Source organism: Exophiala bonariae (assembly GCF_035927105.1).
Source record: "Exophiala bonariae strain CCFEE 5792 chromosome Unknown scaffold_18, whole genome shotgun sequence".
Classification (NCBI taxonomy): Eukaryota; Fungi; Ascomycota; class Eurotiomycetes; order Chaetothyriales; family Herpotrichiellaceae; genus Exophiala; species Exophiala bonariae.
In genome coordinates, this window is record NW_027042493.1 from 428,513 (window position 1) to 450,496 (window position 21,984).

The following is a 21,984-nucleotide window of genomic DNA, read 5'->3' on the forward strand; positions in this document are numbered from 1 at the left end:
GTAACGCCAGTCAGGAGCATTAATTAACCTCTATTAGGACGATTTAGCAGTCATCAGGGACAGGGCGTTGCAATGGAGCAACAGAGCGATATAATCTGCCAGGAGCGCGGCCTGCGCAACTCTCAGGCTACTCGCCGCAGCGCGCTCAGTCCCACTCGTCTCCAACTGAAAAGAGCGAGCGATCGCATGTCGCAACAATTGACACGAGCCAAGACGAAGGCGTACATAGCGCATCTGGAGAGAACCACAGCCCGGTTGACAGAGATGCACAGCGACCATGGTTCTTCAGTCGCCCAACAATTGAAGGAGCAATTCGATGAGATTAGCGAACTGAGAGACACCATCGCCCGCATAGCAAAACTTGCCACCGGCATTGGCAGTTCCGTTAACAAGACCCAGTCGGCAAAGGATCCGGCCAGAGCAAAGGAGACTCCCTCCTCCGGCCAATCTGGCTCCGCGAACACTTTCAACCCAGCTTCTCATCCCAATCAGGAGTCATTGCAAGAACTTTATCCCATGCTCGACGTTGCTTGTGGCGACCGGGAACGAGATTATTTCCAGGTGCTTGACGTTGCTTTCCAGATAATTGAGCGCAATCACGCCCGGCACGTCTTCTCAAGTGCCGATGTCGACGACGACATCAATATTAGGGCTGTTCTGCACGGTTGGGACGCCGCCAGAGCCAAGAACCCTCTCGATGTGGGATGGCAATTGCTGCAGGGTCTGGACGAGGGGTTTTTCTTTCGCAGTGGGCAGGTTGAAAGAATCGCTATTCTTCGTGTGATCAGATCTGAACTTATGGTATTTATGATTTCAATGAGCCTTATATGCTTTACTTCTCCTAAAGACTGAAAATAGGCCAAAATCAACCCGGAGCTCCCTCCAGAAAGGAGACCTCCAGCCTACATGAATCCCAGGTGGAAACCCTCTTACTTTTCCCTAGCGTTCTTTCTCTCTCTAACAGAAGGTAGCGCTTTGCAGTCTCAGGTTGAGCATTCGAGGCTGGTGGACTTCTTCGTCTGGTGAGTCCGACCTATCCTTCTATCCTTCTGTGATCTCCTGTTCCTTTCTAATGAGCATTCCAGGCCTGACGTTCGCGACTACTTGATAGTAAGTGGGATTAGCTACGCCCCTGAGAGCCTTGCCGCTCAATTTGCAGCTGACATCGGATTGAAATGGTCATACGATGTGAGGGACACATGCAATTATCAGCTCTCAAAGGGTATGTATACATTCTCCAAGATTTTTAACGACGTCTATGAGAATCTGGACTCATGGTACATGAAATCTCCCGCTGTCTCGATATATTTACCCCCCTTGTCGCCTCAACAATCTGCGGAGGAATCGAAGGATGATTGGGCAGGAAATCTGGTTGAGGAGGTTCTACACTCAAATACACCTCATGAGAGACTCCCGCAGACTCAGGCTTGGGATGGTTATTGGGGAGGGATCTGGTTTGGTGAAGACCTTTTGCTCCAATAGTAGATACTGGCACTTGTGTATCTCGATTTGCTATTGATCTGCCTCTCATCTGCATAGATTCTAGCAGCCCAACCTGTAACGAAACTCGCATTGAGCCATCGCACTATCCAGCATTTCTACCCACCACTCCTATGTAGACATGCTTGAATGCAATTCAGTCGACTGTCTACCACAACCCTGGCAGTGTTTGTGTGAACACTCCAAGTGGCTTGAAGCAGAGAAGTATGCGCTACTGATGGCACATTTTCTCCAGATATTATGGCTTCTCCAAAGTGGCTTGGACTTTTCCGGTGCGGAATATCAGCTCGGAGGCGACATCGGTTGTTCGTGGTCCATATTGGCGACATTTAAGCACTCAACGATGTGAGGCCCGAACCCGTAGTTGAAGTGCCCCAAAATATAGCCACACTCCTGAGGCATAACAATTAAGCTTTGAAGGACGCTGGAGGCATCTCCATTAACCCGCTTACCCAAATCTGGGGGAGGATGTTGCCAGGAACAGACGCTGCATACATGGAGCCCGGCACTATTGAAGTATCCTGTACCTCTCAATGTACTTAAGATTGCCTGACTCAGTGATCGTCACTGGTGGGCGGGTTTCTCTGTTGCGTTTCGTTGGTTCAGGCCTGAGACCGTTAAGCCGGCCCAATGCCCAAACTTTGTCGAATTGTCTGCTTCTAGGCCATTCCCAATCCATAGCTAGCAACATAGTAGCATGACATGTTCCAATTTCCTATGCATTCTACGCCTCACATTTCTAGTTAGACAACGTTACTCTCGTAGTCAAGTTCTCTGACACAGATGGTAGCCAACTGCACTTCTATAGTTGCACTCGAGTACGATCGGCGTCTTGGTCGCATCTCTGACTTCTCAATGAGTTCAACATCCATTCCAGCATGCTTTGCACTGTTTTACACGTAGCTCTTAATTTGGAACTTGTGGATTTATATGCCCTCTATGGTCGACTATATGAGGGCCAGTTCCTCGGGTGAGGGGGGGTGTAACAACATCGCACCTTGCTTTCGACACTCTTCTGACATACTCTTTGCAAGCCTTGAAGCACTCTCCGCTGACATACCAAGCTATACATCATGAAAGGTCTCCTTCTAGAGCTTTCATCGGTACTCCACGGATTGGTTGCAGGAGGGCTCAGCCAATGCTACGCTGATAATCTGTCATTCTCGCCAGTTCTCTACACAGGCCCCAGTCAGGTTCAATTCACATCCTGTGCCTCTCAGGCCGATGGCCCTAGAGTCTTCCCCATCAACGCGACGACATTCGACTGGTGGTATTTTGACGCCGTGTCGGACGATGGCACGCAAGCTTTGACAGTAATCTTCTTCACCTCTTCCTATATCGGATTCAGTTTCGACCTTCTCAATGCCGTTGACCCGTTGAACGTTTACGTCTTTGCCAATACAGGTTCGGGTCCCGGCATATCGTTTCCAATTGCTGCCACCTCAGTCACAGTCGCCACCAATGGTAATGGAGCCACCGGTGACTGGAAAGGCAGTGGCATCAGTTTCCAAGGCGCACCAGACCTCAGCACATATACTGTCACGTTCCAAAAGACGGCACTGAATCTAGGGATCGAGGGCACTTTCAAGTTGAAGACTGTGAGTTCCCGAAAATGCTTTATCATCTTTTGCGGATTTTTACGATCGATCTCCAAGGAAGTGACGTATTTACTAACTCGAGGAACAACCAGCGTGGCCCAGGTCACTACGTTTGTGGTCCGTTGGAAGGTGGTCAACCTGAGGAAGTCCTTCCTCATATAGGCTGGGTAAACGTCATGCCCGCGGCTGATGCGCAGGTCGACATTAAGATTTTGGGCAAATCATTGAAGTTTTCCGGAAATGGCTATCATGATAAGGTATGTCTCTTGCGCCAAAAATGATGCGTTGGCTAGGATTTGATCCCATGGTACTCATGGTATCGAAAATGAGAGGCTGACCAATGCGGTTGCAATTCAGAATTGGGGTGATGTGCCATTCACCTCTGCCCTCCACAGTTGGTACTGGGGCCACGGAACATTTGGAGACTACAACATTGTCTTCTTTGATATGCTTGATCCCTCGAACAAGGAGAAAGTTGGTGGATACGTGCTAAAGGATGGCAAAGTCGTTGGCTCCACCTGCACGAGTGGCCTACAAGTTCGACCTGTGGGTACAACATATCCACCGACATTACTCACCGCCAATCCGACCCAGCTCACCATAAACATGACCCTCAATGATGGAAGTATCCTGGATGCGATCGTGACGGAGAGAGCCACTCAGATAGACATCGGACTCTATACTCGCTGGATCGGCTCTATTGAAGGCACGGTCAATGGAGTCACGGCACAGGGGTCCGCCTTGTGGGAACAATTCAAAGTCCAAGCCTGACCTATGCAGACAACTAGACTGGTTAGATACCAAATAGCCTCCCTTGGATCAGAATGCAATTCTCTGGGCTTTCACTTTGATGTTGACATTTCACTTTTCTTATGAAGTGCACATATGAAATGACCTTCACTCTCTTGCTTCCAGTTGTTTCCTCCTACAACATCCTACAACTCAAGTGGAATGTCGGCTAGGAAGAGGATTTCCCTATAAATAAAATTCACTCAGCGCAACAGGAAGCAATTGAGGAGGGAAGACTAGGGCTTGGGACATCCTTTAAATCTGTATTTGGAGTATTCTGACTCTGCTCTAAGTTTGTGTCATACGACTATAATGCTGCACAGATAAGCATTGCGTGCCATCTTTGTTTTCAATTCTTTTTCCTTTAAAATTATACCAGCGTTTTGCGCCCGAACCAGTCTGATTGCTCCAATATAACGAAAAACAAAAGCGAGAAAAGTGCTTCCATGCTAAAATTTCAGGGGGGTTACTCGTTTCTCAGCATTGATGTTGAGCCACAAAAAATCGCCTACGGTCCTTTGGACTTCAGCGGATTGTTAATGGATGCAGGTGATCTGAATACGGAAAAACTAGTCTGATATGCGAAGAGTAATGAAATTGCCGTGTAGTCAAGTGAATTCACAGGTCGGGAAACCCTATCAGTTTCCATTCAAAAAGAAAATTGCTGGAGAGGTCATTCTGCTCGCCCAGTACACTACCTTCCAAGATAGCCAAGGTCCCACGACGGAGGCAAGCCCGAGTATAGCTAAGATGAACAGAGATTTCCGGTCTGCCGTCCAGAAAACATCGGCCTGGCGTCGCTCACTCGGAGACATGTACTCGGTCTTGCGTTGGCCCTCCAACTTGGGAAGATATTTGAGATCAAAGGCAAAACGGCTGTCCAAGTCGTATTCCGAAGTCTTGAGGGCGGCCCAGACTGCGGAGCGACTGGCTTTTATCTGGGCACGATCGAGTAATGGAATTGCGCGGCACGTGTAATAGACTGTCATGAACATCAAGCATTGGCAGACGGTCAGGAATGAGTAGTAGAGTCCTGGCCGGCCAAGACCCAAGGCATTGGAAAGCCGGTTTCCGTTGAGCCAACGTGCGCTGGCTTCGAGGTAGGGGCGGCTGGCGTGAGCCGGGGGCGTGTTTTCGAGGGCGAGGATAATGTTTTGTGCATGCGTTTGTGATGTTGGCGATGGTTTATACTCGTACAGGAATATCGACTCCATGATTGCCCTGGCCTTTGCAGGGGTGGAGAAGTGTTCGGTCGGTGTGCCCATATAGTGTGCCACAAGACGCCAAAGCGCTATATAGTCCTCTATTTCCTGCTGACGGAGGTAAATACCCTGTCTAGGCAAGGATTGCCAGATTATCGTCGATGAAAACCCTGCAATAGTCCCGATGCAATCCAGGTCGTTGACTGGTACACCATTCTTCTCCACCGAGTAGTAGGACGGGTGCTTGGAAGTGAGCTGAAGGATCCGTTGACGGACTGTGGCGTGGAGGAATCGCACCCGTAGACAACTCGCGAACCCTTTGCCTCCAGGCTTGATGGATTCGACGTTGTCGGTGCATTCCAAGATATATAACGTCGTCTCCAGAAGCCGACGCAATACCGTGTGGATTGCGAAGCCTCCGGTGCGTGAGAGCACTTCGGCCACTCGGCTGCCTGCTGTGCCTCCCACGAGTGATTGATATGTCAAGCCCGTAAAGGTCGCACCTCCATATCTATACAGAACGTCTTGGCCTCGGCCAATCTGGTCCCAGTCCACCCATTGCGGAATCGTGTTCACCTCGTCCCAAAGCTGCTGCAACTTTGCGTCTTCCTTATGGTGATCCTGGAATAGACGGTACAGATCGCGTTTCGGCGGATTTGAGGGGCTCGCACTTTTCTTTTCGTCTGGTTTCGAGGGCGACTCTCCCAAGGCGACTTCCTGTTTCCCATAGCTGCGATATTTTTCTTCCGAAGAAGGCCAACCGTTCAAGATGATGGAGCATTCTTCAGCGAGAGTATCACAAGAATACTTCAAATGATTGTATTGTTCTGCAGTCTGATGATTCTCTGTCCATCGGAATTGATAGCCCCACGCATCTTTGAGATCCCCTTTTCGTTGGGTCGATGCAAACAGGGGCATGATGAAATTGACAAGCTACCTTACAGCAATCCAGCAGCTGGGTCACAACGATTTTCACTCGGCTTCCGGGAGTCTTTTTCTTTTCTGGGTAGTTACAGAAGTGAGGGTATCCAAGCACTGCAAAGGAAGGGCTTGTCGACCAACTTATCTTCTTTAGGGCTTTGGCTGCGAGGTATTCTCCCAGCCCGAACTTCTGTTCCTTTCACGTTGAACGCTGCCAGGAGTTTGCACCCAAACTGCATGAATGGATACACCCATCCGAGAGGTGGAGCCACCATCCTCAGTGGCGGACTTCTGATGATGGAATTTGGGAAGATCAGGTTGGGCCTGTGTCCGAAAAAAGGAGTCAATCCGCAGGCTAGAGATGTATACAACCATAAGTCCATAAACCAACTCATAGGCTCGGGATCTGGTGCTCTAGCCTCAGTCATTGTAGGATTAATGATGGTGTCTGTCAGAGTTACTTATCGTGGTCAGACTGTTGGAGTCAGATTGTCGGACTCATTTGTTGGAGTCAAATCATCGGAGTCAAGCAAAAGATCCTTCTTTGAGTAAAGTCTGTGGCTAGAGACTAGCGTAGCAGCCAGAGTAGACCCGGGTTCGAACTTCGAATGAAGACCCTGTACCATTCTATTTAAAAGCGAGGCTAGACACAATTGAGTCAAAGTCGGTTAGCTGGGCGCCAGATGTCAATTGGTTAACCTACGGTCTCGTGTACTCAAAACACTTCGACTCAGCCTCCAGCGCCACGGCGTGGATATTGAACTTCCACTCCGTGATCCGAGCTAGCAGACAAGGCCTATCCCGCAGGATGTTCACCAGATTGGACTTACGATTCGAATGTGTATCCCGAAGGTTGATAGATACGGCTTTGTTTGGATTTTATCCGCTCAGGAGCACCGAACTGACCAAAACCCATCCGAAAAAAGGTGATCCTTAGCATGCAAGGTATTACGAGACATACAGATACAAAGCATTCTATCCTGTATTCTGTGCGGGATTTTATCCAATATATGTAAATACAAGTACCCTTGATTCAGAAAATTGGGTTCAAGCTTGCCAGTATCTCCACAAGGTATAACTTATTTCTCTTGTTGCTCTTTAAAAGGGTTAAAACTCGCCAACGAATGCACCCGTTTTCCGAGGTTCTAGCTTTGCCGTTAAGCGGCTCTCATAACGCATATTTGAACAATGGTGAGCGGTCACCCATCTTCTCGAGTTCAGCATCGGTATATCTGGCCCGGATCTCTGCCTCCGACCAACTAGCGTTGCGTTTGTTGATGGTCCAGAACAAGGATTCAAGTGTCAGGGCGCAAACGATACCCGCCGCTGCAAATGCCAGGGAGCTGCCGAAGCCAGTCGGGTATTTCGGTTTCTCTTTGTCAATGAAGATGAAAGATCCTGCAATGCCGCCACAGTTGCCCTGGTGGTGAGAGGCATGTTAGTTGCGCAATTTTTCTGGATATGAATTAAAAGGCAAAACGGATGAAAACTTACCATCGCTATCATCCATGCAATACCTTGTGCTCTCTTGGCTGGTCCAGCAAGGTTATTGATCGTCCAAGCATTGCATCCAGGAAGGATTGGATAGACTCCAGCACAAGCGACAAACACGGCGAAATAGCACAGCGGGACATTGTCGGCAATATGCTCAGCCTTCACGAAGAGAATCGTGTAGGCGACGATTAGGAGCGTCTGTGCACCCACGATGAAAGGCATGCGCCAGACAAACCGATCCGCGAGCAAAGCCGAGCACAAAGCCGAAATAGCTCCTACCGTGTATGGTGGTGCTGTCAAAAGTTGTGCTTTCGAGGATGTGAAACCCATGTTCTTGATGATCTGGGGCATAGTGAATTTCAAGCCGTAGTTTGGTACAGCATTCGACATGAACACTATGGCTTGGAGATAGAGCTGCCAATCTGTGACAACCTGCTTCAATACGTTCCAGTTGAACGGCTTCTTCTTGTTGGTGCCTTCGATAAACGCCTCCTTCTCCTTCCGTCCACGGTGCAACACGTGGATGATGTTGAGGAAGCGGGCCTCGTCTGGGGAAAGCCATTTGGCTCGTGATGGACTATCGGGTAAGGTGAAGAAGCACATAACTCCTATCACAACGGAGGCGATTCCTTCGATGATAAAGATCCAACGCCAGCCTTCATAGCCCCCTAGCCCGTTCATTTTCGCAATGGCGTATGCGAGAAGTCCAGAGAATGCCCCTGAAAGAGCTGATGCGCAGTAGAACATCGCCATTCGACTCTGCGTCTTGTTCGGAGGATACCTGGGATATTGAGTTAGCTGGCTCATAGCAATGGCGAAGTAACAGAACTCACCATTGTCCGACGAGGAAAATAGCGCCTGGGAAAAAACCTGCCCTATTTCAAATTAGCAAGAGGCAAATTAACTTCAAGGGTTCGCTTTCGACGTACTCGAACAATCCAAGCAGGAATCTTGTCGCGACTAGACCACCAAAACCCTGAACGAAGCCAGTGAATGTCATCACGAGGCCCCAGCAACAAACAAGGGATCCAATGTAGTATGATGGAAGACATCTAACAAGGATCTGATTTGAGGGAACTTCGCAAAGCACATATGGCACAAAGAAGATCGCCACTAAGAAACAATCATCAGAAAACCATAATCTAGTAAACCAGACTCCTCAGTAATGAAATACTTACAAGCAACGTTGTAGTCCGTTCCAGTCATACCAAGACTCTTCTCAAGTCCCTCAATTTTTGCGTTCCCTATGTTCGCCCGATCTAGATGAGAAATTAAATAGAGAAGAGCTAACATTGGTACAAGACGGATGTCGACTTTGTGGTAGATCTGGCTTTGTTGTTTCGGGGGGACGTTGTGCAGAAATTGAGCATCTTCCTCTGTCAGACCACCCCGCATGAGCTCCTCCACATGCAGAGTAGACTCATGGGGAGCCTTTTCAAGTGAAGAGCGAGTATCCTCGTCTTTTGGTTGTTGATTTGACATGGCTTCTGTTGGTGTGAAAACGATCAAGGTTGTAAAAAATTGATCGAGGGAAGGAGGAGTAGACCAACAGCGGTGAGGAGAACACCACTCGTGTTAGATCCGTCATCATGCTATATATCATCTTCGTCTAAAAGGATAAGCCGTTAGTTGGAGATGAGAGTCAGGAATGATACCCTGTTCCTTGGTATGGATCAATCCCCCACAGAGCCAAGGCTGGCCAAGGCTGAAGCGATTAAGGAGCCATCGGACTGACTGTCCGACAAGCAAAATCGAGCGGATAACAGGCCGCAGCTAAGCTAAGTCTGTATGAATCGACCACCACCGTCAGAGGCAATGGTTTGATGACTGGAGAAAAATGTTGGGGGATATCAAACCCCCACAAATACCTCCCACAACACTGAAAGCCATCCCCAGAAGATCGACAATGATTTGACTAGTCTGCATCGGGGGATTATGCCGGACATCGTTCGAATTCTCGTGACGAGGGCAGCCCGGATAAATGTCTGTTTGGTTTTGGGTTCACAAGTTTCTACAAAAACTACCCGAACTGCCGATTTGGAGAAACGAACTTTGAGTTACACAATCCAGGATTGCTTGCGTTTCTGGCCCACTTGACAATGACGAAACCCATATTGAAAGTCCGCCCTTGCTAGGAAAGGTTCTCGCAAAGGCACTGGTACTGCGGCTTTTTCCAGGTAAGGACGGCCACCTGGTTCAAGTCTACCTACTTTTGTGAGATATGAAAGCCCCGTTTCTGCAAAAGCATGAGTGTCAATTGCTGTTATGCCTTCGGCCAATTCGACCGAAAAGATGGTATATAACTGGGGCTCTTGGCTCGTCTTGGTCCCTCTGATCACATTCTCAGAGTGGTTGAGCTATTCACCAGTGTCGGCCAATTATGAAGCTAATTATGGTTCCCAGAATGTGTCAATTGTATATGACCTTGGCGCTCAATGCCTTGCAGTGCTTTGCGGCTCAAGGACATGCATGTGAAGACTTGGCTATGCATGTTGCTGATTACTCGAGCTTTTCCATCACGAACTCCAGCCAAGTGTCTGCTCAGAGTATCTCTTTCCCATCTTTGAGTACTCTTACCAACGAACTGCCACTCTGTCGTGTCAAGGGCCAAGTTGGGTATGGACTGAACAATTCGATTGGAGTTGAAGTGTGGATGCCGTCCGCTGAGAAATGGAATGGCCGATATCTCGTTGTTGGTATGGTTGACTTCGTGCCAATACTAGGACAATGCAGCTAATTCCTCTAGGCAATGGAGGACTTGCAGGAGTCATCGACTACGCAGGCATGTTGCAAGAGGTGAATGCAGGCTATGCAGTCGCAGCAGGAGACTCTGGCCATCTTCTATCGAACAATGGCAATGGAACAACGGAAGTTGGACAGAATATTCCTTTCCTGCAGGACCAGGAACAAACAATCGAATGGATACGTCAATCAATCGCCTCCTTGACCACGCCGACGCGTGACTTGGTGGAAAGGTTCTATGGGCAGCCACCATCGCATTCATATTTCCAGGGATGCTCGACTGGTGGAGCACAAGGCTTCGCTCTTGCTCAATATCATCCTGAACTATTTGACGGCATCATTGCAGGATGTCCTGGAAACTGGTACAGCCACCTCATCCTCAGTTTCCTGTGGAACTATCTTGCAGCAAAAGATGCATTACTTGCCCAGGATACCCTTACCTTCATTGCAAATGCAACAATTAAAAGTTGTGATGGTGCAGATGGAGTCATGGACGGAGTCATCGAGAATCCTCTTGAATGTCAGTTCAATATCTCCCAGCTCCAGTGTGCTTCTGGGCAAGCACCAAATACCACGGAAGGAGTTCAATGCCTCACTGAGAAGCAAATCGCAACCTATAAAGCGATCCGAGCTGGCCCCAAAGAATCTGATACTGGAAGGGTTGTGTATCCAGGGTTTGAGTCAGGATCCGAAAGCTTGTGGTTATATCAGGAGACAGTGTTGGCATTCAACTACACCGTGCCCATCATCCAGAACTTGGTGTTCAAAGATCTGAAATATGATTATACGTCCTTCAATTTCAGTTCGGAGGATCTCAAGTTGGTGGACTCGAGGGCCTCACCCTATATTGATTCAATCTCTCCTGATCTGCTCGCTTACAAGAATAAAGGTGGCAAGTTGATCGTATATCAAGGTTGGGCAGATCCGCTGAACGCACCGACCTGGCCGATTAAGCAGCTAGAACAGACGGATGCTTTCCTCACCTCACTGGGCAGTTTTGCAGGTAACGCATCGGAGTTTTATCGATTGTTCATGGTACCTGGAGGTGGTCACTGTGGCGCATCTGCTCCATATCCACAGACACCAGGGACATATCATGTTTTGGATGCATTGACTGCGTGGGCGGAGAATGGGACAGCACCTCTTCAAATTGAAAGCTCTGGGCCGCTAGACCACAGCAACAGGACAAGGAAACTGTGCCCCTGACCGCAGACAGCAAGGTTGGTGGGAAGTAACTCGGATAAATGGGAGTCTTTCCAGTGTGCAGATTAATCTGTGTCGGTTAGAACGATACGATAGATAGTACCTACCTTCCCGAATATTTGTTTATTCCAAGATGGTCACATCTCTTGGCTGCTCTCGATCTCCCAAGATCTCACCTGCATCGGTATTTTTCCGCCAAAGCATTTCCCCTCACATAGCTGGGTTGACCATGACCAATGGGATTCAATGTTTTCGGCGATTCGCCGAGGTTACCTGTTCGTTCAGCTCATGGCGAGATCAGCTATATATGGGAAAGACATTTCTACAAAAATCAACGGGAACAGGAATCAGTCATGGCTCCCCCGTTTCGTGCAGACCAAGTGGGTTCACTTCTACGACCAGAAGCATTGATCAAAGCACGAAAAAGCTTGCAATCACCGCAAAATCGACTACGAAGTGAACCCAAGGGTGACCAAGAGCTCGGCTCGGAAGATGTAGCAGCAACCAATCCTGCTGCGTCCGTCAAGGTCGAACAGGACCGTGCAATCGAGGAAGTTGTCAAGGAGCAGCTGAACCGGAAGATTTTACCCATTGTGACGGGTGAATATGAGCGGACGATTTTTTACGACAAATTTTTCGAAACCCTCACTGGATTTGAGGTTCGATACACCCCCATGAAGGATTTCAAGTTGGATTTTCCTACGAATCGACCTCTGCTGGAATGGGGTGTTCCGGGAAGGCCTGCAGGCTATCCCACTGGCAAGGTATCTCTGGACAGGAGTGCATATCTTGACGATTGGCTGTACCTAAAGAGCCTACTGCCAGAGAACCAATGGAAGAATGCGAAGATGACGATTCCTCCACCTGGCTGGTGGCACATACAATTGAAGCAGCCTTACGACAAGGAAATATACGCGAGAGACGAAGACCTGCTGGCCGACATGAGCACGGCGGTCAGAAAGGAAATCTTGACGCTTTACGAGCACGGCTTGCGTGTCATTCAAGTCGATGATCCGAATCTGTCCTTCTTCTGTGATGAAAAATGGATCGAGACTTGCAAGTCAGAAGGCGTCGATCTCGAAAGGCTTTTGGAATTATACATCAAATCTCACAACGACGCGATCAAGGATTTGCCATCGGACCTTCATGTCGGCATCCATATTTGTCGAGGCAATTTTCCCAACGGGGTCGGGCTCGCCAGTGGAAGCTACGAACGGATATCGAGGAAGCTCTTCAACGAAACCAGCTATAAGCTGTTCTATCTCGAGTTCGATAGTCCTCGAGCAGGAGACTTTACCCCGCTGAAGTATCTCCCCGTCGCTAAAGCGGTGGTGCTTGGCGTGGTCACAACCAAGTTCTCGGAAATGGAGAATTTGGACGAGCTCAAAGCAAAGGTCTATCAAGCAGCCGACGTCATCGCCGAAGGTCAAGGGCGGAAACGTGAAGATGCGCTTCATGATAATCTCGCAGTTTCAACCCAGTGTGGTTTTGCCAGTGATCATTCTGAAGGGGGTGTCGGAATGACGAGGGAGAGGATGTGGGAGAAGCTGGAGCTCGTACGAGCTTTATCTGAAGCTATTTGGCCTGGTTGGAATGAATGATACGCATTTTGATTATGGCCGATGCATTGGTTAGCTTTTCCCAGTGGTGGTGATTTAGAGGGGACGAACAGGACGGTTCTCAACAAAAGCTCAAGACGCAAGCAATCTTGGGTCAAGTTAAGACTTGCCGAGGTTCAGTGGCTGACCAAAGTCAAACATGCCTGTCATCGGGCGTCGGTCCCGGTTGCCGATATGCTCATTTGATACTAAGTAGCTAATTGACTGGTTCATTTCACCCACAATCCTTCGTATCGGCTTTTAGACTCGACAGCACACAAAGGTGGATCCTTCTCCAACTTTCCCAGTAGGTCAGATACATGGCTAAATGCTCCGGCGTGAAGATTCTCCATCCAATGCCATTGTGCCCGTTGGCGTGTTCCATTCCATCGCCCCAGAACATCCAGCAAAGCTGGCCCGATCGGGTAGCCTTTATCAGTCCTGGCTTGAAGATTGATTTTACTATTTTTGCGAAACCAGAAATGCGTTGATATTCACAGCCTGACCTGATGCATGGCCACACTATCACTTCTCTTAGCTTGGCGAATTTCCAGCAAAAAGCTATTCACAAGTTATTTGATAAGCTGAGCGACGCAGTTCTGAGTGACGTGGTTGGGGGCGCAAAGGAGAGGCGCAAGTTTTCCCAATGCCATGGCTGGTCGTCACGCTCTTGATTTGGGCGTTATGATGAATCCGATGTCAGCCACCCGTATGCCTGAGATTGATCTGTCAAACGTGCCCGAGGGGATTGGGGTATATGACGGTCGATAGCACTCTGCAGGACCGCCTTGGCGATTTGCAGGATTGATGCACCGATCAACACTGAAGTGACAGCTATTGCAGCACTTTCGCAAGGTTGGCTTTTGGGAATCCAAAGACCTTGGTACTACCTATTGGTGAATGGCAGCTAGCCCCGGTCTTTCGCGTGATATCAGTGTACAGCACGGAGGCTCATATGGCACCTTTCTGGAGGAAGCTGATGGGGATCTCAACGTGTCGGCTTCGAAGATACTCAGCAATTCCCTTTCCAAGGCCATCAATCCTGTCGGATGACGCAATGCCTCCATTCAGGTTATCAAGGATACGGCTAAGGATGATTTAGTAACGAGCTTGGACCTATCACGAATTTGACTTACAAGTGAACAGCAAAGATACCGGGAAATTCGACACGCTCGACTCGGCGCTGAGGATCACACTTGAACCAGTCATCACCGAACAGCCCCTTGAGTCGATCCACTGTCAGAAACGTCTGAAGCCATGGATATTCATCTTGATTTCGGACAAAGAATCCCACATTGGAATTATCAGCCTTGTCACCAGACCTTGCATGGACGATACTCCCAAGGGGCGCGAGTCTAGTCGCGCCAAACACGCTAAGGTCCACGGGCTCGGCGGTTTCGTAAGACGGTCTAATCGTTGGATAACACTTGGTGAATTGTGGTGGTGCGACCTCAAGAACATCTCCAGTACTCAATTGGACCTTGAGATCAAGCGCAGAGATCGGGATTGTGGCAGGAAAGATTTCCATGAACGCTTTGGGCTCCATTGTGCGAAAATCCAGACCCATGTGATAGCCCGGATAGCTTTGCATCCGTAAGGCGTAAATGGGAATCTTGAATTTTGATGGGGCAATATCATGCTTCTGCCTTGCTTGTACGAATACCCGCAACTGTACTGTTCCAGCCTGCTGCGTTGACGGATTATCCACCTGCGCACCATACTGTTCGATGCTCAATTTGCTGAAGTTGTTGTCTCGGAAAGCATAGTCCAGCTGTTTTCTCATCATGGCCACTTTTTCAGCGATGTCTAATCCGTTGATGTAAAATGTTGCTTCTGCTTGATAGCCGCCAGGAGCTGCAAACATGACCTTTGTTGTTGATGGAGGTGGTAGACCACGTGCGCCATAGACACGGACACGGTTTGGGTCGTTGTCGGTAGCCTCGATATGAACTTCAGAAAGGTCTCCCACAACATCAGGATTCAAATATAGGTGACCCTGTAACTCGTACAGCATTTGTGCTTTGACGGTTTCGGCTGTTACCCGACCGCCTCCTTCGACTGTCCTAGTGATAGCGCAGCGACCTGCAGAGTCAATCTCCGCGATTGGGAAGGCAAGATCGACCAATTCCGGAAGGAAATCCTTGAATCCTGAGAAGTTCGCTCCGACCACATATGGACCGCACTCAATGAGATGTGCAGCCAACAACGAGCCGGCGAATTCGTCATATTGCTCTTCTTGCCAACCAAAATACCAAGCGCAAGCTCCCATGACAGGTGAAGCATCTGTGACGCGTCCGCAGATAACAATGCTGGCACCAGCCTTTAAGGCTTTGGAAATACCCTGACATCCGATGTATGCTGTTGCACAGAATGGTTTGAGTTCCCAATTGTCCAACAACCGGTCTTGATGGTCCAAGTGAGTAAATTGTAGTTGACTTCGTCTCTGGGAATCCGTTATGATATCGGTCACGTCATCTCCAAGGACGGCAGCGATGACAATGTCTCCATGTCCACGGCGTTTGCACAAATCTTGGACTTTATTGTACAAGCTGAGCGTGTTGAGCGCTCCGGCATTTGTCACTACCTTGATACCTTTCTCAACAATATTATCGAGACATTCGTCCAGCTGCTGATAAAAGCCATCTTCATAACCAAGGTCGGGGTCCGTGTCGCGTTTAATGATGGCATTCCAGGCGATGTTCATTTCTGATAGCCAGTCACCGGTAATCACGTCGACATTTCCAGACTTGACCATCCGGGCCATGGCATGAGGATGGTCCCCTGTCGCGCCTGAGACATTGCCCACGCGCAGTGGGAGCTTTCCTATCATGATGGCGAGAATTGAGGACTTGAACGGTGAGTTAGTTGACACAACACGTTTGCCATATATCTAAGATGAGTGATGTAGTGAGAATAAGACTGCAATGACCGAGTGGTGACAAGCACAGGAGTATCGGGTGGCATCGGATATCATAATGAGCGGCCTGTCTGCCGTCAATGCAAATTTGTTCAGGACCAGATCCACAGCCTTGCTTTTACATTTCCTCGTCTGCGTGCATGCGTCGATTGTCCAATTCCTGTTTGGTGGTCCCACAGGATTTCGTGCCATTTTCGGTCAGATCGTCCGACAAACGGGCATCTTGTCCGCCCAAGTTAAGTTTCGGCATAGGCTCAGGGTGCACAAGCGAACGTCATGGACCTAACTAACTCCCGCTTGAGAATGCTGATCCTGACTCGCAGAAGACATAGAAGTTGGAGAAAGACTGTCAAGGTCATCAAGACCGTGGTAAGATTTCGGCTTGGATCTGGGAGGATTTCGAGGGAACTCAATTGCCGACCCAAACCCCCACGAATTGGGAACCATGGCTGTCCAACATTGTATATCCAAGTGTCCCCTCAGCTTTGATATTGGTAGCAAGAGCAGTCAACTGGTATGAGGGTACAGCTTCTTCAACATCAATTCACTATGCATCGAAAGAACTCTCTCCGTCCTTCGACTGAATCTCCTTAATCTCAAGCTTGACGACATGAGCCGCCCGAGGCCCTTCATTAAGATCACCTTTCAGTTTCTTCAATGCGTCCTCATTTCCCTGTGCCTCGCCCACAACCTGCCCGAGATATCTGTGCATTAGTATTTCATGAATAGGCCAGGAGCCATGGATATTGCCTTGGCGTGATGCTGGACGTACCTTTCCGTCGTTTGTGTTCTTGACAAAGCCAGTGATGCCGTAACTATTCGCTTTCTTCTGCGTAAAGTCGCTGTTGAGTAGTGTCAATTAGACAGATCCTGAAGTGGACTGTTTGTCTCGCATTTGATGTGAGACTGGTGGTGGTATTAGAACCTTGCTTACCGGAAGCAGACGCCTTGCACTCTGCCATGGACTGTGAAAGCTATGCGGTTCGACATGTTGCAGTCAATTTACTATTGCTCGTACATGTAGTTATTGACCTACAATTTTTCGATGCCTATCATCCATTCTCACTGACTGCCTCAACTTGAACCGGTGAAATGTTGATGCGGGGCATTTTCGTGGCGTAAGGATGACGCCACACGATTTCAAGCTCCGGCGCCGGATTAATTATTGGCAGTGACTCGGGGCAACGTCCACTAGGAGTGGTCTTGTCCGAGGCCTGAGGGGAGCACCTGGGAGTTTATTATTGCATTGGCTTCGGGCGGCATTCGGGGCACCAAAACGCGTTCTGCTTTCAGAATGTCAACAAACCCACCCCTGAGAAATAAACATAAAAAAAGTTGAGCATCATTTGCTGTATGGTTTTCCTGTTTGTATTCGAAATCGTCCAGACCGCAAGCTCATCGTCAAGAAAATCATCCAAGTGAGACCATGTGAGGAGTTGTTCACAAATTGTCAAACCCGAGATTCAGATAGCCAAGGATGATGCCGGTAGTATCTCGTAGTTGTGAAGCTGGATGTCGAATTATCCGATGGGGCTCTTTCTGGATCATGGATCGAACTACCTAGGCATGAATCGAGATGAACCCCTTTCTGCTGACTTGGACTCCAAGTCTTCAGCAAAGAGAGACTCTTATCTAACGGATTCCAGTTAGTGCCGCCATCCAATTTCACCAGCAACTAATCTTTCCCATCCCGGAACTGTCATCTCCCAGTCTCCCAGAGCCCAAGTCGTTGTTACCGCCACCGGCGTCCTTCGCAGTGCCAGACTGCCAGTGCCTCTATTAACCTGTCCCGTGCTCTGACGCTCCCACCATCACCACCCACTGCATGTCGTGCGTTGTGGAAAGCAGTCTACATTCATTTCACTCATTCACTCATTCTTGTTCCTCGTGAAACCTGCTGGGTCAGTTTCCTGCTCTTTACACAACCTTCCTTTCCATCTCCAGAAACTGCCACAGCCAGTCTTTTACAAAGCGGTGCAACACGACACGACACCACCGACCCTGTCTCCGCTGCCACGGTTGTGCTACCTCCACCACACCACGTAACACACCTCACTTACGCCAGGCATCACCACCTTCTACCTTCTCCCCCCATCATGACGGTCGATCTGGAATCATCATCAATACCGGTTGTTGCTTCCCCCTCGACTTCTCCAAGTCTTCTAGCAACTCCCGACTCTGCAAGTCTCGTTTCACACCGATCCGTCTCCGCTGTCTCTTCGATATCAAACTTTTCCGCCTATTCGAATGGCTCTTCTGCTTCCCGATCAAGCACGTATCCCCGTCGACGAGGTTATGTCCGTCCACAAGGAGGTTCTTTTGCCGAATCAGCAATAAAACGGGAAAGTGTCATGAGCCTGGGAAGCATAGCCCACCTTCAGTACTACTTTGCTCGGACAGGTTTACTGGAAGGAAAGGGTGGTCAAATGGCGAGGAGAAAACAAAATGGAGAGTACGACATCCCCAAGTTCTCGCTAGCCGCGAACCAGGATGTCGTTGAGTCTCCGATCGATGACGAAGCACAAGCAATGTGGGAGGCTGCTCAGGAAGATGGCCAGGAAGTCATGCTCCCTCCAAATGTCTCGACCTATAGACATCGTTCCAATGATGTTGCTCCGCCCCCGGACCAGAAGACGATGAAACGTGAATTGGTCGAAGCTCTCGAAAATGCTTTACAAGCGGTGGAATCGTGTGAGAGAAATTTGACTGATGATCCTGAAGAGAGCACTCAAGGTTTCCACGAAATCCAGGGTCTTCATATTCTTGACACAGCGACCTTGGCCATTCGAGCGGCGCGACTCTATTATACTTTACATCCCAATCCTCAGAGATTGAACTCGATCAAGTCGGACCACGAACTACGCAAAGATCTGCATGAAGTTCTTGATGTGTTGAAGAAATGTACCTCTCGCAATTTCGAAGGTGGTTTCCGTGAAGATGAGAGACTTGCAATCTTGGTCTGGGTCAGTGATGTTGGCATGATGATCGATCGAGAAGCCAAGCTGGAAGAGGCAGACAGACACGAGAGAAGAGACTGGCACTGGATGGACGACCGGAAATGGACTAGTCGAGAAAGCGAACGAGATATCAATTTCCTTCTTTTTCTGCTCAACGGAGAGTGTGAAAGTTCTTTGAGATCTCTTCGTGACGAGTATCCAAATTTCTTCCGCAACCTCGCCGATGGCAAGGATTTGATCTCAATGCACAATGCTGCCGTCAAGCGATCGAAACGCCAATTCCACTACATCAATACTTGCCACAATGACACCAATAAGCCATATCGACGGGCTGACAATCTACGGTACTGGTTAAAGGCTGCTGAATTGAGATGGGAACTGAAGATGAAACTGGACGTCATGGCAGTCGCAAATCAACACGAAGAACCTCTTGTCTGGGCATCCTTCGAGGATGTCGTCCGTGAATGGAGCCGTGGAGTACGAGCCGAACTTACCAAAGATTGGAATGGAGACGAAGAACGAAAGCTTCATGCCCGCGCTAGAAGCCTCGCCATGGCCAGCCCACTCTCGAGTCCAGCAAGAAGAGGGTCTCCCGCTCCTCCCATGCCCAGCCCAGCCCGAAGATTCGTCGCACCGAGTCCATTGGTAAGCCCCACCAAGAACACGGCCGCGGAAGGATCGATCGAAGCAGACAGTCCTACTCGAAAGACAGCTCTTTCAACGTGCGATGAAGACGGCACTGCAAATTGAGATCTTGCAGCAATGAACCAAGCCCACCAAAAGTCGACTGGCTGGACTCCTACTATAACATCGGAATTTTTCAAGTTTTCCCACCCCGAAAGAAGGATTATGATACCCACGCATTCGTTATCAGTATAGCGTTTATTTCTGGCAAATCGGCATTCACTGGGATCTCCAGGGGGCGAGCATATTTTAGGCATCCGGATTATTTCTTACGGCCTGCTTTGGACCATGATTCACGTCTTGTTTTCTTGGTTAATGGCCTTTTGTGTAGCACAGCTTTCGAGTTCTTCAATGTAATTATTGTTGCTAGTTCCGTTGGGGGATGAGTATCAAGTTTCTGTTGATGTAGCAGAAAGTGATACAGATCAGATCCCCTGGTTAGTCATCAAGACGGCTCGGTCGCATGAAGACGTGATTGATCGATCACGAAATGTTAATAATCAAGAGGGTATATATACTTGATGTGACATACATACCATTGTTCTGATGACTAAACTCTGATATATCGACGCAAACTACTCGTATGTACGCCTCACCACCCATGCAGCTCTTCCTCCCTTCTTGCTCATGGGCACTCATAATCCCTAGTGACTCTCCCCTAACCAAATCTCCCCTCTCAACTAAGAAGGCGGCATAGCATCGACCTGGCCCGCGCCCTCGACGGCCGGCACCCAGCTGACGCGTCCAGGCGCGAACAGCTCAGCGCCGGGCTTGATGCTGTTGATGACGTTGACGTCGTCGAGGATGCCCGCCTTGATGATGCGCATGCCGTCGACGCCGCCGAAGGCGTCGCCGTGCCGCCACAGCGTGGTGCCGCAGTCGCCGCAGAAGGAGCTGGTGATGGACTTGCCCGAGTCCGCCGTCTTGGAGATCTCCTTCGGCTTGCCGCTCAGGATCTTGAAGTTCGCCACGGGTACCACGATGTTGTTGCTGTAGTTGGCCCCACCGATCTTGCGGCAGTCGGCGCAGTGGCAGAGCGCCTGTGTGCAGTTTGTTAGTTAGTGCGTGGATCGAGAGATTGTGGTTTTTGGTTGATGGGGTTTGAGTGGGCTAGAGGGCTAGCATGCTCTGTTGTGAGCGAGACTGCTACTACTACTGACCGTCATGGCCGGCTCGCCAGAGTACTCGACCTTGATGTTTCCGCAGAAACAACTTCCGGAAGGCATGTTGAGTGGTTGGTTATGTGAGGTATTGTGGGTAGGGAATAGATTCTCTTGGTGAGTTGTGTATTTCTGTTTCAATTTTGTTTCGAAGTAGGCAAGGATCTGGGTGGTTTGTCTTTTGGAGGTTCTATCTGCGAATGATGAAAGCGATCTACGAGGACGATGCAGCGTGCCCTCACGAACTACTTATACCAACTGCTTAATGACGAACCGAACCGAACTCAAGTCAAGACTAAACCTTGGGCCAGAGCAGACAAGAGACTTCTGGCTAGTCCCTCAGGTTAGGCAAAGTGACCATTGAATGAACAAACCAACATGAAGTATTGGTATCATTGTTTCATCGCCCGCTCGACCGCCCCCTCCCTCGAATCCACTTCATTTCCGCCCTTTTTCCATTGTTTTGACGCAGGCCCGGCGATAGGACGACAGAACTCTGATCGTTCCTGCGCAGCGACCCAGAATCACTGGAGACGTGGATCCGAGGTCAATTATTTGAAATTTAGAAGCAAGATGCATGAGGGGCTGCGGGAGGGGCGGCTGCCAAACTTCCCAAAGCACGGCCTTTTTTAAAGTTCAGTCGTCGGCATGACGTCGATTGAGATCACCGATTCTGCTTCAGGCTAATGACGGACATCAACAGATTGATATGCAGCGGTATGTGCAGAACTGTGCAGGTCTTCGGAAACCATCATATCGTCGCTTTGAAGGAAACAAAGCATTCGTTCTTCCGGGTCTGAGTCGTGGTTGGCCTGAATTCGACGCCTTGAACCTGGATCTCGGGGATCAAACAGGGATTCGATGATTATCCACCTGGTCAGATACCTGACTCCATGTTGAATATCCAGTGGTCTGGGCAGATCTGTTTTATCCGCCCCAACGGATGCACTGTTTTCGGGGTTTTTGAGTTTCATGATCGGATGCAGCGAGCTAAGAATGGTTCTCTGGGTTCTGGAGCAAATGGACAAGTCAGGTTAGTCGAGTCGACAGATCTAGTTGAAGGTTTCGAAAGGTCGAGGCTTTCATCATTGGATGGACGTCACGGAGAACACAAGTCAGACATTAGCTGTGCATATGTGATTAGGGCACATAGGTGCCTTGGAGTTTAGCTAGACACCGAACGACGAAACCTGTTTCAGCGTCTCGTATTCTGGGAAAG

At 49.2% G+C, this 21,984-nt stretch overlaps 10 protein-coding genes across 10 annotated transcripts; 5 read left to right on the forward strand and 5 right to left on the reverse strand.

Moving 5' to 3' along the window:
• Positions 1-72: 72 nt before the first annotated feature.
• On the forward strand, positions 73-1,482 carry LTR84_004088 (uncharacterized protein; the record flags this gene model as incomplete). The annotated part of the gene is made up of 4 exons (XM_064847667.1): positions 73-801; positions 859-917; positions 972-1,022; positions 1,086-1,482. 4 exons carry the CDS (start codon positions 73-75, stop codon positions 1,480-1,482), a joined length of 1,236 nt encoding a protein of 411 aa, XP_064704779.1.
• A 1,091-nt stretch (positions 1,483-2,573) lies between these two features.
• On the forward strand, positions 2,574-3,869 carry LTR84_004089 (uncharacterized protein; the record flags this gene model as incomplete). The annotated part of the gene is made up of 3 exons (XM_064847668.1): positions 2,574-3,098; positions 3,191-3,355; positions 3,429-3,869. The coding sequence occupies 3 exons, from the start codon at positions 2,574-2,576 to the stop codon at positions 3,867-3,869; spliced, it is 1,131 nt and encodes a 376-aa protein (XP_064704780.1).
• Positions 3,870-4,525: 656 nt separating this feature from the next.
• LTR84_004090 (uncharacterized protein) lies at positions 4,526-6,007 on the reverse strand (the record flags this gene model as incomplete). The annotated part of the gene is made up of 1 exon (XM_064847669.1): positions 4,526-6,007. One exon carries the CDS (start codon positions 6,005-6,007, stop codon positions 4,526-4,528), a length of 1,482 nt encoding a protein of 493 aa, XP_064704781.1.
• Positions 6,008-7,178: 1,171 nt separating this feature from the next.
• On the reverse strand, positions 7,179-8,986 carry LTR84_004091 (uncharacterized protein; the record flags this gene model as incomplete). Its single annotated transcript, XM_064847670.1, has 5 exons — positions 7,179-7,430; positions 7,505-8,285; positions 8,338-8,379; positions 8,434-8,617; positions 8,683-8,986. 5 exons carry the CDS (start codon positions 8,984-8,986, stop codon positions 7,179-7,181), a joined length of 1,563 nt encoding a protein of 520 aa, XP_064704782.1.
• A 922-nt stretch (positions 8,987-9,908) lies between these two features.
• Positions 9,909-11,452, forward strand: LTR84_004092 (uncharacterized protein; the record flags this gene model as incomplete). Its single annotated transcript, XM_064847671.1, has 2 exons — positions 9,909-10,200; positions 10,251-11,452. The coding sequence occupies 2 exons, from the start codon at positions 9,909-9,911 to the stop codon at positions 11,450-11,452; spliced, it is 1,494 nt and encodes a 497-aa protein (XP_064704783.1).
• Positions 11,453-11,685: 233 nt separating this feature from the next.
• On the forward strand, positions 11,686-13,050 carry LTR84_004093 (uncharacterized protein; the record flags this gene model as incomplete). Its single annotated transcript, XM_064847672.1, has 1 exon — positions 11,686-13,050. The coding sequence occupies one exon, from the start codon at positions 11,686-11,688 to the stop codon at positions 13,048-13,050; it is 1,365 nt and encodes a 454-aa protein (XP_064704784.1).
• Positions 13,051-13,998: 948 nt separating this feature from the next.
• Positions 13,999-15,877, reverse strand: LTR84_004094 (uncharacterized protein; the record flags this gene model as incomplete). The annotated part of the gene is made up of 2 exons (XM_064847673.1): positions 13,999-14,134; positions 14,184-15,877. The coding sequence occupies 2 exons, from the start codon at positions 15,875-15,877 to the stop codon at positions 13,999-14,001; spliced, it is 1,830 nt and encodes a 609-aa protein (XP_064704785.1).
• Positions 15,878-16,511: 634 nt separating this feature from the next.
• LTR84_004095 (uncharacterized protein) lies at positions 16,512-16,954 on the reverse strand (the record flags this gene model as incomplete). Its single annotated transcript, XM_064847674.1, has 3 exons — positions 16,512-16,655; positions 16,737-16,806; positions 16,899-16,954. 3 exons carry the CDS (start codon positions 16,952-16,954, stop codon positions 16,512-16,514), a joined length of 270 nt encoding a protein of 89 aa, XP_064704786.1.
• Positions 16,955-18,060: 1,106 nt separating this feature from the next.
• LTR84_004096 (uncharacterized protein) lies at positions 18,061-19,671 on the forward strand (the record flags this gene model as incomplete). Its single annotated transcript, XM_064847675.1, has 1 exon — positions 18,061-19,671. The coding sequence occupies one exon, from the start codon at positions 18,061-18,063 to the stop codon at positions 19,669-19,671; it is 1,611 nt and encodes a 536-aa protein (XP_064704787.1).
• Positions 19,672-20,285: 614 nt separating this feature from the next.
• LTR84_004097 (uncharacterized protein) lies at positions 20,286-20,831 on the reverse strand (the record flags this gene model as incomplete). Its single annotated transcript, XM_064847676.1, has 2 exons — positions 20,286-20,645; positions 20,766-20,831. The coding sequence occupies 2 exons, from the start codon at positions 20,829-20,831 to the stop codon at positions 20,286-20,288; spliced, it is 426 nt and encodes a 141-aa protein (XP_064704788.1).
• Between the last annotated feature and the right edge of the window lie 1,153 nt (positions 20,832-21,984).